We start from the raw sequence: 16,430 nt of genomic DNA on the forward strand, positions 1-16,430 counted from the left end.
AAAAACAATTTTCTTTTTTGAAAAGGATGTATATATAAACAGGAAAATACAGAAATTACAAAGAGGGCAGCATCTCCCTGACAACCAGTGATTGTAGGGTAGCTCTGTTTTTAGCAAGCGCATCTGCTACCGAATTTGCGGATCTCGGAATGTGAGACCAAATACAAGATAATAATGAGCAAATTTCCATAATCTCTCAAAAAATGTCTCATTGACGCCACGGGGGAGGGGATGTACACTTGCACCATCCGATGACCACCTTCGAGTCCCCTTCCATATGGAGGGGACCTGTGCACCTATCTCGGAAAACATGGAGCTCGTTGAGGAGACCGTGAAGCTCCACTGATGTAGAGTTTGAGATTCCTAAAGGACCGGCATATGAGTAAAGTTGGTTACCTAGGTGGTCCGACATAACCCCGCCGAATCCTAAGAGTCCGGGATTACCCAAAGAATCTGAAAAAATTCACCAAAGAATCGGTTATGGAGGGCCTGTCTGACGTTACCTCACCATTGATGCATAGCGAGGTAATTCGGTTGGCTCTTTGCCTAGCCGAGGCAACAACATGAAAGAACTTTGTATTAGTGTCGCCATCAGATAGCCAATTAAAACGGGCACGTTGCTTCCTGTGTGTCTTTTCACAATGGGCAAAAGATTAGAGTTGATTCTGAAAGGATATGCAATGAAGGAATTCAGTGGAAGAGAGACACATGTGCTCTTCGGTTGCATCCAGGTTGGCAAGCTGATTGAGGAGGGAGGCTTTTTCGCCCGACAATGTAGAGCGTCGCCCCAAGTACCAATGTTTGAAATGCTGCTTCAGCATCTTAAGTTTTTGGAGGAGAGAGCTGACAATTTGCAATGAGCGGCCAGTTTGAGTGGTTGTCCCAAGTAGTTTGCAATGCAGGTGAGGGTATTGTCTAGCCAAAGTTTTGTCAGCAGATCCCAAATCGTGGTTGTCCCAAGTAATTTGCAATGCAGGTGAGGGTATTGTCTAGCCAAAGTTTTGTCAGCAGATCCCAAATCGAAATCCATTGACCAAATGATCATTCGGGAGAGAAGGCCTCCACTCTTTATTCAATGATAGTGATGAGTGTGTGTGTATGTAAAGGGAAGGTCAAAGCAACAACTTTGTAATCAGTTGATTGAAGGAGGAGGAGCCACTCGAGAGAGCCCAGATAAGATACCCTCGACCAATAATCAAGTTGGTGGTGCATGTATCGAACCAGGAAGCAAGGCTAGAGCAATCCCAGTGAGGCGAAGTCATTGTGACTATTAAGCGAGTGATTGTCGTCCCACTTGTAGGGAATCAGCAAGAAGGTAGATGATGAGGCTCAAATTTGTGGTGTGGGTGGGCAGTGTGATAATGGAGGTTGTGTTCTGGGCTGGTTTTGAGTTTGGTAAGGGGGGAAAGTGAGTCGCCCAATCACCAAGAAGTTTTGGGCTTGGGGGGGAAGGAGGTGTGTGTGTGTGTGTGGAGGGGGGGGGATTGCACGAAGTTGCAAAGACCATCCCTGAGAGATCTTCCATCCAAAAGAGTTGCCAACATGCTCAGGGACATAAATCCTAGCCATGACGAGGTTGCCATGACATTGAAAAATCTTGCATTCCAAGATGTTTCTTTACTTGAATACTGAGAAGTTGAATGTGATCTTCCCCACATGTAGTTCTTTCAGCCTGGGTGCCAAAATGCTATCAGTGGTGTCAACGTCAAATTTTTGGTTGGAGGGGGCAGGCTACCTTCGATATGGAGAGGAAAGAACTCTTTTCCCATCCACGGTTATCATTGTCCTTCTGCTGACTGGTCCTCCGATTGTTGTTGCGATGCCGTCGTGTAGAGAAGTCCCTCACCTCATTCCTGATCATGCATCCTCGAGCTCTGATGTTAGAGCTTGGTATCCCATTGCTCCCATCATCTTGCTCTCTCCTTAATTCCTTCTCTTGAGCTTGGCCCATGCCGTTCAATTCATCCCTATTCCTCTCTGTCACCGTTCCACAATTTTCTTCTCTGGCTCCTGTCGCTTATTGAAATCGTCGTTCTCCTTTTCCTTCATACCACCATCTCTTCGTCTTTTTCCTTTAATCTATTCGTCGTCCTTCTATGTCCGGCATTGTGATCACCACTCTCGCTCTTCATCTCCTGTTTTCCATTTTCCTTTTTCCATGCTTTGTCTTTTCCTCCTTTTAAAGCTTTTTACAACTGTTAAAAGTTTAATTCTGCTATTTATTAGTATTAGGCCCTACAGTTTTGTTCATTGGACACCTAAGTCCACCTACATGGGGCACTCAGTTCTGCAAAATGTCTAGTGTTGTCTTATATTTATAGGTCTTTTGTCCAGTACATATAATATACTTTAGTTTTAGCATCCAGTGGACCAGTTTTCTTTCTTTAATTTTTATCAGTTGATCGAGCCTAAAGATGTATGTCACTGGAATCGAATGACTATGTTTTTGGTGTAACAAGTGCAAAAAGAGGTCCAATTGTACACAGATTCACTTGCTGAAACCTATTGACTTTCAAACACTTTTCTATCAATTGTACAGTTGACTTTTCTATCATGAGGCAAACAATTTCATTCTTAGCAGCACTTTTTGTTCTTTTTTTCTGAGATTTGGGAGCCTTCATTCCAAACATGAGTAAAAGAAAAAAATGGTAGGTTGCACAGAGTTTTTTTGCATTCAAATTATCTGTTGAGAGAAGTCTTGTGATGTTAGGGAAATCTGTACTCTTTTTTCTCCCTAATACTTTTTTTTTTTTTTTTTTTTTGTTTTTACAGTGAGCAACAACCTTTACGCTTGAATCCTGCAGAAGTATCTGAGGTAATATCTGCCGTTTGCTCAGAAGCCTCGTCACCAAATTCAAATATCATGACGGTATCTTCCAAATCAACGAACTATGGTGGAAAATCATCCCTAGATGTGGCAGTTAGTGTCCTCATCAAGCTTGTCATTGACATGTATGTTTTCATGACCTGGCCTTCTCAATGTCTTGTCTTTTCATGTGTTTGGTTGTTGTAAGCGCATTAATTTGTAATCAGGGAATTTATTGTATGCCTTGATAAATGATGGTGAAATACTTGTTTCTATTTTGCAGGTATGTTTTGGATTCTCAGACTGCTGCTCCTCTTACTCTTTCTATGCTGGAGGTGCTACATTGGTTACATTTGAAATACTCTTCCGAACAATTTAAAATAATTTTCTCATGAGTTTTTTTAATCTTTCAGGAAATGCTTAGATCTCAAAAAGTGATGTCTAGGGTTCGGGCATTTGATTTGATATTAAACCTTGGGGTGCATGCCCACCTTCTGGAGCCAATGTTTCCTGAAATGCCTCCAACTATTGAAGAAGAAGAGTCATCACAAGTGCCAGAGTTTAACAATAAAGAACAGTGTACAACAAAAGAAAAGAGGACTGGAGACTATTGCAAGCAAGCCCCATCAACATCAGCTATTGAGCAATTTGAATCATGGATTCTGAGCATTCTATATGAGATTCTTCTTTTCCTTGTTCAGGTTCTGCTTAATATAAATTTCTTACATAAAATTCTCTTCCTCCCTCCCTTCCCATGAGGGAGGAGGGTTATTCTTATTCATAGTGGCCATAGTAATAAAAAGGCAAAACAAGAAATGATAACTCAAAACATTGCAACTCACTGTATCCACAAAAAAAAAGAAAAAAAAAAAGAAAGATAGAATGAAAGCAAGGGAAATAATCTGATCTTTATCCTCTCCCCCTTTTATGTACTGAATACATCCACCAGTCAGAAAAAAAGAATAATAATAATAAAGAATTTGTGTCAACACATCTTTGCATGTCTGTGCATTTCGGTGGTCTATAACTTATACTTCCTTTCTCTCTCACTGAAATTCTCACTGTTCTAGAAAAAATGGTTTTGATCACATGATTTTGATGGGACTCCTAAGTGGTGTCTTATATAGCCTCCGTGGTTGCAGATCAATAATATATCAAGAACTAGTTATGTATGTATATATATGTTAAAATACAACTCCAGGGGGTATTTTGGTCATTTTTCATATTTTCCACATTACATTTTTATCTTATAGTATGACTATTAGATAGAGAATGTCTTATTTTATCTCTAGTTAAATTTTCATTGAATTAAAACATGTATTTTAGGAGAGATGTAGTTTTGAGTATTGAAGGGTATTTTTGTCTTGTTTTAAAATTTCACTTAAAACCTGATTATAAGGTAGGACGGGCCTTTTTGGTTCGGATTCCAAGGCTGCAGAGTTATTCCTCTCCCAAAACTCTTTTTCCTCTTCTATTTTCTCCCTAAATCACATATCTTTCAGTATATGTTTGTATGCACATTCTTTTTTGTAATTTTTGTTCATGTCTTAATGAATTTCTCATGTTTTATAAAAAAAAAATGCTTTTATTCTTTGTGCTATGAGCCTCCCCCTTTCTTTGGGAGCTTCTTGTACCTTCTTTCTCCTAATGCATTCAATTTCAGTTTTCAAAAAAATTCTTGTATGTGATTCTATCTTCCTTTTATGAGTTTGTAGATATAGACTGCAGGAAAATTTCATTTCTTAGTTGCTTATTTGTTTATTTTTTTGATAAAGGCTTATTTTTTTATTAATATGTGACTCTATCTTTCCACAGATAGAAGAAAGAAACGAGATAGTATGGGCATCCTCTTTAAGTTGCTTACTTTTCTTTGTCAGTGATAGAGGCAAAATTTGCCTGAGTAGATTAGAAGGTCTTGACATAAGGGTAAGAAAATGAGGCATCTCTTATCCTAGCTATCCTTCTCAGCTAGTTGTATTTATGTAATATATTATGTAATTTGTATCTCCTTGATCTCAATGAAATTCTCTTCATTTTCAGAAAAAAAAAATCTTAATTTACTTCTGAAATCAAGTTAATTTTGTATATGTTTGCTCTCAATTGCTGCTTGAGTGCTTGGACTTTGTTTCTTTTGCAATCTTTTGGGGTGTGGGTGGGTGGGTTGGGGGATTGCACCACAAAAGTATTCTTATTCATGTCAGCAGCATGAGTTCTGATTGTACAAGATCACTTGGTGTCTTTGATAAGACAAATGAACACATTTCTTCTACCGAGTTAGTGAAACATTTATTAGCCAAATTCATCTTGATAGAAGCATTTTATTTTATTTTATGTTAGTTTTTTAATTGGTTTGAAGTTTATTAAGAAACAAAAGGGCAGCAACAAGCTAAGAGGGGGATACAGCAGTACTATCTTGATAGGAGCAATGTATTTCTCATTTACCCCTTATATGATTGTAAAATGTGGAGGAAAATCGAATGACGTAAATCAACCTGGATAATTTGCAGGTAATCAAGTTGCTTTTGGAGATTAGCCGCGAGCACTCATGGGCAGAACTAGTCCATAGCAAGTTGATTTGCATGTTAACAAACATGTTGTATCATGTTCCAAGTGAAGAAGAAGCTATTTCAAGTGGACCAGTATTTGTGGCAGAACTGGTTGGTTTGGTTGGAGGAATAGAATTTATCTGTATTGAGGTACTTATTTTGAAGATGGAGCTCGTGCCATCTGTTTTTAACCTGTTTTGTTTGTGATTTCGTTATTTTCTATAGAATGTTTTTCTCAGTATGCATTCTGATTCACTTCCAAAGTGATAGACTGCACTTAAACCCTTGTGATGCAAAGATATTTTATTGTTTTCCCACTAAATATGCAAGTATTGCAATTTTACAACTAAAACATTTAGACAACATATGTTTTTTATTTTTTTGTTGAGTGTTTTAAAACCACATATGTGAGAGGGCCCTTTTTTCTGAAAATGATGAGTATATTATGTAAAGGAGATGAAATTACAACATAATACAAAAGGCAAGAAAATCTAAAGTACATCAAGAACAATAACAAGAAGGAAATTGAGCTACTAAATCCATATGAGTCTCCAACTACAAGAGAGTCTATTGAGACATCAATCTGCACTAAATTATTCGCTATCGAATTTGCATTCTGCACCAATTGAACCCAGGAAACTTGGAATAAACTAGACAAAACATGGATCTCATTGTAATTGAGTAAACACTGTGTAGGAGTGTGCCCAGAATTAAACCAGCCATAGGATCTATTGATGTGATGTTTTACTTTCCAAGGAAAGCTTGGGATATCTAGATTATTTTTGAAATACTGTGTTCACCATGTTGATTGGAGATTCTGGCATGGCATATGCAGTGCTTAGTCACAATATTGGGGCACATTATCCAAAATATCTCTGCTTATGCTGTTAAAGCTAGTTTAAAGTCTATTTGTTGATGCATATTATCTTGGTGTTTGCCCTGTTTCTGTTCTGCAGTATTCACAAGCAAATTCTCGGGAGGAAAAGAGAAATCTATTCTCTGTGCTATTTGACTATGTATTACATCAGATAAATGAAACATGCGCAACTGCTGGAGAGTCAGTATACAATATTAAAGACTTTCAACCGCTTGTCAGAATGCTTGTTCTTGCAGATGCACCTGAGGCTTTCTATATTGCTGTTAAGCATGGAGTGGATGGTATTGGAGAAATACTGAGAAGATCCATTTCAGAAGCTTTGTCAAGATATCCCAATTTTGATCGTCTAAATGCGGTATATTCTTTTGATGCGAATCTGTTGATTTCATGCTTGAAGTTTGTATGAACCTTCATGTAGAGCCTATCCATTTCTTGCAATTTTGTCTTGCTCTATATGTTTGTCATATTTGAACGTATCTTTTTCTAAGTAATCAGTACTCATGGTATCTAATATATTGCTTTCTAAGAGTTGATGTTCTATGAAAATTGCAATTTTGACCTTCTGAGGTGATCTTAAATTTTAATGTGGTGCAGCTTTTGGAGAAAATTACCAGGAAACTTGATGCAACGATATACGCATTCACTCGTTTGGATGATGAGTTTGTGTCTATGATTTCGCTGACAAAATCATGCAAATTGCTGCACAGTATTGATGATGGTTTTCTTGATATTGATACTGCCACAAGAGTGAAGCTTTCTTGGGCTACTCTGCACTCTCTTCTACACTCAGAACGAATGGCTTATCGCCAGAATGGGTATGTTTGGCTGGTAGAGTTGCTCGTCTCAGAAATCAGTGAGGGTGGTGAAACAAGAATCTGGTCAAACATCAATAATCTGCAAAAGCAAATAGGGGTTGCGGGAAGTCATGATTCTGTTCAAGATCACTCTGTTTCTTTACCTATTTGGATCTTGTGTGGGCTCCTCAAGTCAAAGCATAACTTTATCAGATGGGGTTTCCTTTTTGTTCTTGAGAAACTTCTCATGAGGTGCAAATTGTTATTAGATGAGAACAAGGTGGAGCATGTAGGAAGTGGGGAAGTAATAACTTATGGTTCTGGTGATAACCGTTTGGAGGAAGCAAATGCCATGATAGATATAATGAGCAGTGCTTTGTCATTAGTAGCAAATGAAACAGATCGTATCAATATATTAAAGGTAAGACTTATTTTTATAGCTTTACAAAATAAAAACGTTGTTCCATCTAAATCACCTTTGTCTGTCCGGCTTTTACTGACAATATATTGCCTAGTCCACTTGCTTGTATATATACAAGTTCTGCCCGGCACAATTAGAAAAGTTCAATCTTGAATGAACTGCTGCAAAAAATTTCACTGACTAGATATCCTGATCATTGGATCAATGGTCGGAAAGGTGATGCCTGTGCTATTATGTCAATTATAATAGTTGAGGCTCACTTGTTGGTGAATGTTCTATAAGAAGTCTTCATGGGTCCATTGCTATGTAGTTTATGAATAAAGTGTTAGTCCCTTGTGGTTACTTTCTCAACCTTTGTATCATATATGTTAATTGGCAAAATGGAGTGAAAATTTTCAGTTTTTATAGAATGACAAATGAGAATAAAGAAAATAATTCAGATGATGCTTGTCACCTTTGCTTAGGTACTTTGCAAATAGAAAAAGAACCTTCTGCTTATTTGAGCATATGGAGATCTATTTCATAAAACGCCTGGGAAATCTTGCTCGTGAGCTGGAAATAACTGGGTTCAATTTGAGGTCACCGAGTTCATGATTTATAGATGGCCAAAATTATTAAGTTGGTGAGATGTTGGAGCCATTGACGTCCTCTAGTTAGCATACAGCCTGCCCTACAGTTATTTCCCTTTTTTTTTTTAATTCAGCCTTCTGTTGTGACAGAATTGTATGTTAAAGTCTACGTAATCTATAACATTATCATAACATTATTCTTTTTGGGCTTACTCCTGGCTTTTGTGCAGATGTGTGACATGCTATTTTCTCAGTTATGTTTGAGACTTCCCTCTGCAGCTGGGTTACCTCTAGGGGACCTTGCACATCATGGTGATCCCGTTGCTGAAACAACTGATAATAACCAGAGTGAGACCGATTCACATGTTCCTCAGCTTGACAAGACCCAAAGCCAAGCAAAGATATTGAGAAATATCAATAACCTAATCGGCCCCACTCATCCTCCTTCAGTGTGTGAGACTGCTTCTTTGGCTGCTTTGGTTCTCAGTGGTTATGCTGTTGTGCCAATGAGACTTGTGTCCCGGGTCCCAACATCTTTGTTTTATTGGCCATTGATTCAACTTGCTGGTGCAGCAACAGACGATATTGCCCTTGGTGTTGCTGTTGGTAGCAAAGGGAGGGGAAATCTTCCTGGTGCCACATCAGACATTAGAGCAGCTCTTCTCTTGCTTTTGATTGGCAAATGCACTGATGATTCCACTGCATTCCAAGACGTAGAAGGGGAAGAATTTTTTAGGTACTTTTTTATTTTAGTATAATGAGAAATTCAACTCTTTCTTTGCATCTCTAAAATAATCTGCTTTCCAAATCATTCACTTCGAAGTGACTTGGCCCTTTGACTCATTGGTCACGTAGGGTTTTTAGTGTGAAGTTTTGAGTTCAAGTCTCACCAGGGTAAGGGGTCTCAACATTCCCCAAAAAAATATTTACTTGGAAGGAAAAACTGTCTAAACAGATGATTTTTTTTTTTTTTTAGAATTTTGAGAAACTGAGTTTTTTATTAATAAGAGAGAGAGGTATAGCAGAAATGTTACTTTTTAATATAATCATGAAAAAGGAACTATCAGTACTTGCAGAGGCAGATGTTACTATTTTGTTTTGTGGATTAACTCCTTCATGAGACATGAAACAATGAAAATGTCTTCTAATGAGGTCCACTTTTTAGAATACCTGTTGAAGATTATATTTCAGTACTCTTTTTTTCCTGTTATGTAAGCTTGAATAGGGCAAGATTTTTTTATCATTCAATTACATCGTGTCTTTTTGGCCATGCCTTTTTTATTTTATTTTTGAGATAGCAAAAATTCATTAAATGGGGAGACAAAGCTCAAACCCTAAGGGGCACAGAGTCCCCAATTACAAGAGAAGAATAAAGAACACCTGCCTTGGGTAAATGATCTGTTAGAGGATTAGCTGAACGAACAACATGAGCCCACCTTACAGCAAATCCTGGACAAAGTTGAAGGATTTAATAAAAACTATAACGAAGAACCAGGAAGGTGGATAGGAACCAGAGCACCGAGAGATGACCATAGAAGAATCTCCTTCAACTAAAAGGGGTGCCTGAAAATGCTGAGCATATATGCAAATTCCTGTCAGAAAAACACGTGTCTCCTAGATTCAACCTTTGCTATGCATATTTTTTATCCCTTAGACTCAACCTTGCTCAAGGTAGCTGAAGCATACTGATTGAGATGCTTGTAAGGGTTGTCACCTACCCAGTGACGAAAATTGAATCTTGCACAAGCGATTATAGTTCATTTACTGAACATTTTATGTGTAGAGTTTTGTTAACTGCTGTTAATTGGAGAAAAATAATAGCTTGAAGCTTTAGAAGTTTTTAGGTGATGGAGATTTTATTTGATTTGTGTTTAGAAATGGTGCCCTTGTGAAATTCAGCACTAATAAGGGGGCCCTCTGTGTGTTTCAAGTGTGAGATTTTGATTTCAAGTCTCACTAGGGAGGTGGGATCTGGAGGACGATCATCCCAGAAGAAGTATCAATATGTTAGAAACAACTGGATCCCTCCAACTTCCCTAGCCAGAAATCTTTCCCCCTTTGCAGAAGTATCTTTGTCCTAGAAGAGGGCTTCATGAAAAGCATTTGATTTGGAGTCAGAAATGGTTACATGTCCACTTTTGGACTAATTGTTAGATTGGGCAAGCTTCACTACCTCCTACTCTAAAACATTCTCCCTGGCCCAAGACAAGCACATGCTGTTGCTGCAGCAAAAAAATTGACAGTGATGGAACCTCTCTCTAAGAAACTATGTTCTCAAAACTGGGTCTGGTTCAACCAGGCTTGTGAGAACTGTGACGATGTCATTACAATGTCATCGTTTAAAACATTTACATTAGCAAAAAAAACTTCTCCCCTTGAGTGTACTCCCTTCTGCTTGTTAAGCCAACAAATCTGGCTGGGTCAGGGGTTCAATCTATTTTCTCGATCTTATAGATCTGTAACTTGGACAGGGGACTGAATCCAGTTGAACCTGGTTCAATTGGCCGGTTCTGCTTGGGTTTTATAACTATGCTAAGATGGCATCTGATGGAGAGTGAAGCCATAGTGGCTTGCTCTTTACTGCACACCCGTAAGAATTACTGAATGCAGGATAGTGGTTTAGATTTAAAAGAATAATATAATTGAAAGCTTCCTCTAGAGTATGGGTTAACTTAGATTTCAACAACTAGAAAACTGTAGTCTAGATCAAGTTTGATGAGTAATACTTGAAAGACACAGAGTATGGTTTCTTTGCTTATTAGGAAAAAATAGCGAACGAGATGAAACAAAAGCCAGACTTCATTCAATAATAAAAGATTGAAGTCTGTGGTAAATATGAAGCCTTTATAGGCATACTTATAAACAAAATAGGAAACTTCTATGCTCTCCATTATAGGAGATAAACTCTGAATAGGACTTTCTATTCCATATCTACTTGCTGGAAAAATAAAAAATAAAAAACAAGAAACATTTTCTAAGTTACAAACTTGCTAACAAAGGCTACACTAATTTGGAAACATAAGCCTAAACTTAAAAACAAGAAAATACCACTTGAAAAGACTCTTTGATTGAAGCTTTTAACCAAATTAGCAAGTTGCTCTTCAATGTGGTAGCTTTCCCCTTTGCTCTTCAATGTGGTAGCGGAATATCTATCCTCTTTGATCTATTCGGCCAAGAACTTGGGTTGGCTCCTCCCCACGACGGACTGTGCAGCCTTTGATGAACCGATCCTTCAGTTTGCAGACGATGTCATTTGTTTTGGAGTTGGTACTATGGATTAGATCCGAAAATTGTGAGTTGTTTTGGGACTATTTGAATTGGCTTTTGGTAAGAACATTAACTGGAAGAAAACCACCCTCCTAGGCTATCATATCGACTCATCCATGCTTCAGGGTATGACTGACTATTTGGGGTGCTCGGTGGAAAATTTTCCAATTACATATCTTGGACTCCCACTCTTTGACTCTTGGCCTTCGGCGACACTTTGGTCCCCCCTTATTGAGAAATTTGAAAAGAGACTAGCTACTTGGAGGGCAAGCTTTTATCTACTGCAGGGCGACTCACTCTCCTCAAGTCTTGTTTGGCAGGTCTGCCAAACTATTTATTATCCTTCATGCACTGTCTAGCCTCCGTATGCTACAGGATTGACGCCATCCGGTGGCGTTTTCTCTAGAGAGGATCAGAGGACACCTTTAGATATCATTTGGTGAGTTGGAAGGATATTTGCATGTCCTACAATCGGGGTGGTTTAGGCATCCGGCCTACTAAGGAGATGAACAATGTCCTTATCCTCAAATGGATCTGGAATTTCAACATCAAGAATGGGGAGATATTGTTAGGTTCTATCTTTAACCTTCGGGTGCCTGGTGGAGGGAGGATGGCGCTACTCTCCTCCTATCCCCGATATGAAAATCAATTCAAAAGCTACTCCCAATATTCAGAGATGCAACTTCCTTTCACATAGGCAATGGAAGGACCCTCCTCTTTTGGTCGGATGAATGGCGTGCCCCCGCCCCCTCTCCGAGAATTTCCCGGGGCTCTCTAGGGTGGCGAGAGACCTGTCTTGCTTAGTGGCCGATTCTTGGAGAGATTGCTCATGGAGTCTCACGTTTCGTCGAGGATTAAATGATGAGGAAACTTCAGCTTTTTGGTCTCCTCTCTAGACTCAACAACATTACTATTCGTGAGCATGTAGTTGATAAATTGACATGGAAGTCCGACATTAATGGCCGATTCACAGTTGCATCCGCCTACTCTTATATCAGAAAACAAGATTACTACATGCATGAGCACGAGGCTAACCTGGCATGAAAGCTCTCAACGCCTTGTAAAACCAAATTCTTCGTGTGGAAGACCATCAGGGAACAAATCCTCACCTCTGACAACCTCCATAGAAGAGGCTACACAACCCCCGATCGTGCTTATCCCCTTTGTGGTGTGTGCGACGAGACAGTCTAGTATGTTCTCTCGCGTTGTGATTTTTCTTGCCAAGTCTGGATGAAAATATTTCAGAAGATTGGACTCCTCCAAATGGGGCTACATCAAGACCTTTTTGGCACCTATGAGATGGTTATGGGGATCTGCCTTCCTAGGTTAGGCAAGATAATTCTCTTGGCATGCCTGTGCATGTCCCATGATGCCTATAGCTCGAGAGAAATAACCGGAGATTCAACTCCAAGGCTAGCACCCCAGATAATACAGCTTCTTAGGCAGTGGGCCTTATCTCGAGTTGGTTACATACTAGGAAGGAGTTTGCCTCTCTATCGGGTGTTTCCTTTCGGGAAAATTGGGGTTTGATCGTGCATATGGCGGGCCCCTGTAGGAATTCGGTTATGGCCACCTGGGATTCCCCCCTCCCCTTTGCGATTGCATCAAACTCAATTCTTATGGCAATGCTTTAGGCTGTCCGGGGCCGGCTGGAGCTAGTTGTGTTTTCAGAGACAACAGTAGAGACCCTATTCTATCCTATGTTGGGTCGGTGCTGATTCAAATACTGTTGAAGTGAGTGTTTTTCTATTCCGTCTCCAAATCTTCAAAGAGCGCTTCCATGGCAAGCTGCTTATCGAAAGAGACTCAAAGATTATCATCAGTTGGTGTTCAAAAGATAGCTCCCCCCCTTGGTGCCACTAGCCAATCACTGATTGTATTGCTGACATTGTGTCATCCATTCATTGTAATTGGAACCTCGTTCCAAGATCAGCCAATTCTTTGGCTGATAAATTGGCAAAATTCGGAACCTCCCAGCAATCTCTCATTGTTTGGGAAGGCTCCTCCCCTTGTAATTTGCTCGTTTGAGTTCTCTCGTAATAAAATTCAGCATAATTTAAAAAAATAAATAGCAAGTTACTATTCAGTGATCTTTCTCATAAAAATGGCAAGTTACTTGTCCAGTAAAACTTCTGATTTCAATAAGCTTGAAATATAAAATTGCAACTTACAGAGACTTTCTATTTTTTAAATTTCTCCTAAAATAGGAAATTTATGTTTCTTTAAATCAAGTCTCCTTCTACCTTCTTTTGCAAATATGAGTAACTTTGGGGTTATTTTGTGCTCTTAAGTATTTTTCCACAACTATATCAAATACTATGATGAACATTTAGTCATTTGGAAGGATTGTCCTAATGGGGAATACTTTGTTGTCTCTTTGTTGGATTGAGCCTGGTTCTGTCCCAAAATGACTAGGCACTGGGGAGGCCTATTTCTCAACCTTATTGACCAGTACGACTTATAATGTAGGACTATTCTTTTTTTTATGAATAATGCGTATATTGATAAGAAAAAAAAGGATTAAAATTCCAATCCTAGCCTCGGGGGCTTGACTCCACAACAAAGTGTTGGAGAGAAATGCCCGCCTTGGCTTGGGAGTCTACCAGGTGATTAGCAGTGTTATGTAGGACTATTCTCTCTGATTTCATAGAGATACAATAAGAGGGAAGGGGAGGACAGTGGTGGCCTCTTTTTTTTGTTTTTGTTTTTTATGAAATGTGATTTTATTAAGAGAGCAAAGAGTAGGTGCCAACTCCTAACAACAAGACATTGCAAGGAGGCTCCTTGCTTGGCTAAAGCATCAGTCACCGAATGTGTTGATCTCGGGATGAGAGACCAAAAACAGTCAAAAAGATTGACAATATCCAAAATTTTTAAAAAAGGTATCCCAATGGCACCACGGAGGCGTAGAGGTATTCTCACACCAACCAATCACCACCTTGGAGTCTCCCTCAATCAGGATGGGCCCGGAGCAATGATCGCGAAAAACACGGAGCCCATTAAGAAGGCTTTGAAGCTCGGCCGTCGTGGTGTCCGCAGTACCGAGATGGCCGGAGAAGGAGATGATCTGGTTCCCAAGAGAATCACAAATCACGCGAGAGGAGTCTTTGCCCTTCTCGCCCTCCCCAATGATTTCAAATTGAGAGGAGGGGGCAAAGCTTGTTCTTGTTCGCTTCCCCTCATCCTCTTGCCCTCCCTCCCTTTGTGTCTGAAGAATGAGGTTGGGTCTGCCGGCTCACAGGTTGAACTTGCCTACCTGCTCAGTCAGCCAGGTTTTGAATGTTTTTCGAGGATGTAAGACCCATAACCCGGACGAGGGACCAGGTCTAGTTGAACTAAGTTCAGTTTGCCAGTCTAGTTTGGGGTTTATAACAGAGTTCCTTAGCCAGTGTGCCTTGATATCCCTACCCTCCCTTGGGTGAATGCTTTGGCAAATATCTCTGGCAATACTTCCCTAGTATATCTGGACTTACAGGACATAGGGTCTTCCGGGGCCTCACTAGTACAGTCATTGAGGTTGCTGAGACTAACTACCAGGCTCACTCTCTTCTGGCTTTGTACTACAAGTTTCCATAGTTCAATACCCCTATATCTGAGATAACTTGGCTAATGTTGCATCTCTTAAGGTAAATGACTTGGATCCCTCTCTTTGAAGCTGGACTTTGATGTCAGTGTCAAGTGGTGCCTGGGACCAGCTGGTTTTGGGAGTCATCTTCCAAGATAGTGATGGTAAACTTATACTCACACATACTGGCCCTTGCCAACTCAGATGCCTTAGCTTCAGAAACCCATACCTTGCTATATGGGATACAGAATTGCGAAGGATCACTTTGAACTCGCTATTGAGACGGACTCCAAATCAATTATCAGCTGGTGTATTAACAAGGCAAAGCCACCTTGGAGATTGCTAGCTCAAATGGAAGAAGTATTTGACCTAGCCCAAAGCCTAAATATTAACTGGATTCACACTTCAAAGATCATGCTAATGGGAAAGTCAATGGGTTTCCTAATGAGGGGGTGTCCATGTGAAAAATGAAGATTGTTGGGACCCAAGGCGTGGAGCTGCAGGGCTTGATCCCTATATCTGATTTCTTGACTTTTCCTTGTACTAAAATGCTGTTTTTTTTTAATGGTGTGAGAATTTATTAAAAACCAGCAAAGCAAAAGACAAGATTAGAGGGGCCTTCCCTTTACAATGAGAGATTGGAAGGAGGCCCTATTCTTGGCAAGCTTATCAGCATATGAGTTAGCTGATCGGGGAACATGGGGTCCAAGAATAGGAGATTACAGAGGTAATGTAAAAAATCGAATACAGATTTGACCCATGTCTCTAAGGGCATGTCGCCGAGCCAGAGCACCAACCAATGACCTCTTTTGAGTCTCCTTCAATAAGCAAGGGGCCAGAAAGGTGATCTCTGAAAATGATGAGCCTCGGAGAAGTACCAAGATACTATATTGACCACCACCCTTTGTGATTTTCCTTTGCTTTTGTTTGTTTCTGGCACTCCCTTCCTGTGGGGATTAGCCTTTGTACATTTCTCTTTTAACCTCAAACCATTCTATTTTAGAAAAGAAATAAATTAGAAGAGAGTGAACTTTCTCTGGTAAATTGGACAAAAATGAGTTATTGCACAGGGAAAGTGGAGACTGTTTCACTTCACATAGAGAATTCAGTTTCTCTCTTAAAATGAAAGAAAGCAAAAAACTGACCAAGATTGTTTGAAATTTTTCCCTTTGGAGGAAGTTCGTGTGAAATGAGGTAGCATGAATTTATTCTTAAATGTAAGTATAGTTTTTTTAATAATTTATATAACCTCCCCCATAGATTTAAAATAAAAGTAAATTTCTTTTTGCATAGTATTTTCCGTATTTTTATACTAATACAAAAAAATAAAACAAAACCTAAGCAATATCGGTCACCATGGAGTGAACTTTCATTCTCTTTCCCTTGATGATCCATTTTATGCTCCAAGGGAGATGATGCCTTACTACAATGCATTCTGGCTCCTTTTTAGGGGACTATTAGAAGATACAGATTCAAGGGTGGCATATTACTCTTCTGCCTTTCTTTTGAAGGTATGCTTTCTCATCCTTTTGATTCTTCGTATTTTTGTGCTCTGATTTGAAATTAGTAACATATTTGGTTTTTC

General features: G+C 39.4%; 1 protein-coding gene across 1 annotated transcript in view; it reads left to right on the forward strand.

Moving 5' to 3' along the window:
- LOC137934466 (uncharacterized) overlaps window positions 1-16,430 on the forward strand; it is a 59,516-nt gene that overhangs the window by 41,760 nt on the left and 1,326 nt on the right. Inside the window, exons 7-15 of the mRNA XM_068778813.1 lie at window positions 2,773-2,952; window positions 3,090-3,141; window positions 3,220-3,507; window positions 4,622-4,732; window positions 5,314-5,502; window positions 6,309-6,584; window positions 6,824-7,444; window positions 8,244-8,749; window positions 16,296-16,356. Coding sequence (XP_068634914.1) covers window positions 2,773-2,952; window positions 3,090-3,141; window positions 3,220-3,507; window positions 4,622-4,732; window positions 5,314-5,502; window positions 6,309-6,584; window positions 6,824-7,444; window positions 8,244-8,749; window positions 16,296-16,356 — 2,284 coding nt within the window. The remainder of the gene's footprint in view (window positions 1-2,772; window positions 2,953-3,089; window positions 3,142-3,219; window positions 3,508-4,621; window positions 4,733-5,313; window positions 5,503-6,308; window positions 6,585-6,823; window positions 7,445-8,243; window positions 8,750-16,295; window positions 16,357-16,430) is intronic.

Source organism: Aristolochia californica, unplaced genomic scaffold, assembly GCF_029961685.1.
Source record: "Aristolochia californica isolate CCGP_79_NKW_82.1479 unplaced genomic scaffold, dmAriCali1.0.hap1 SCAF_10, whole genome shotgun sequence".
Lineage (NCBI taxonomy): Eukaryota > Viridiplantae > Streptophyta > Magnoliopsida > Piperales > Aristolochiaceae > Aristolochia > Aristolochia californica.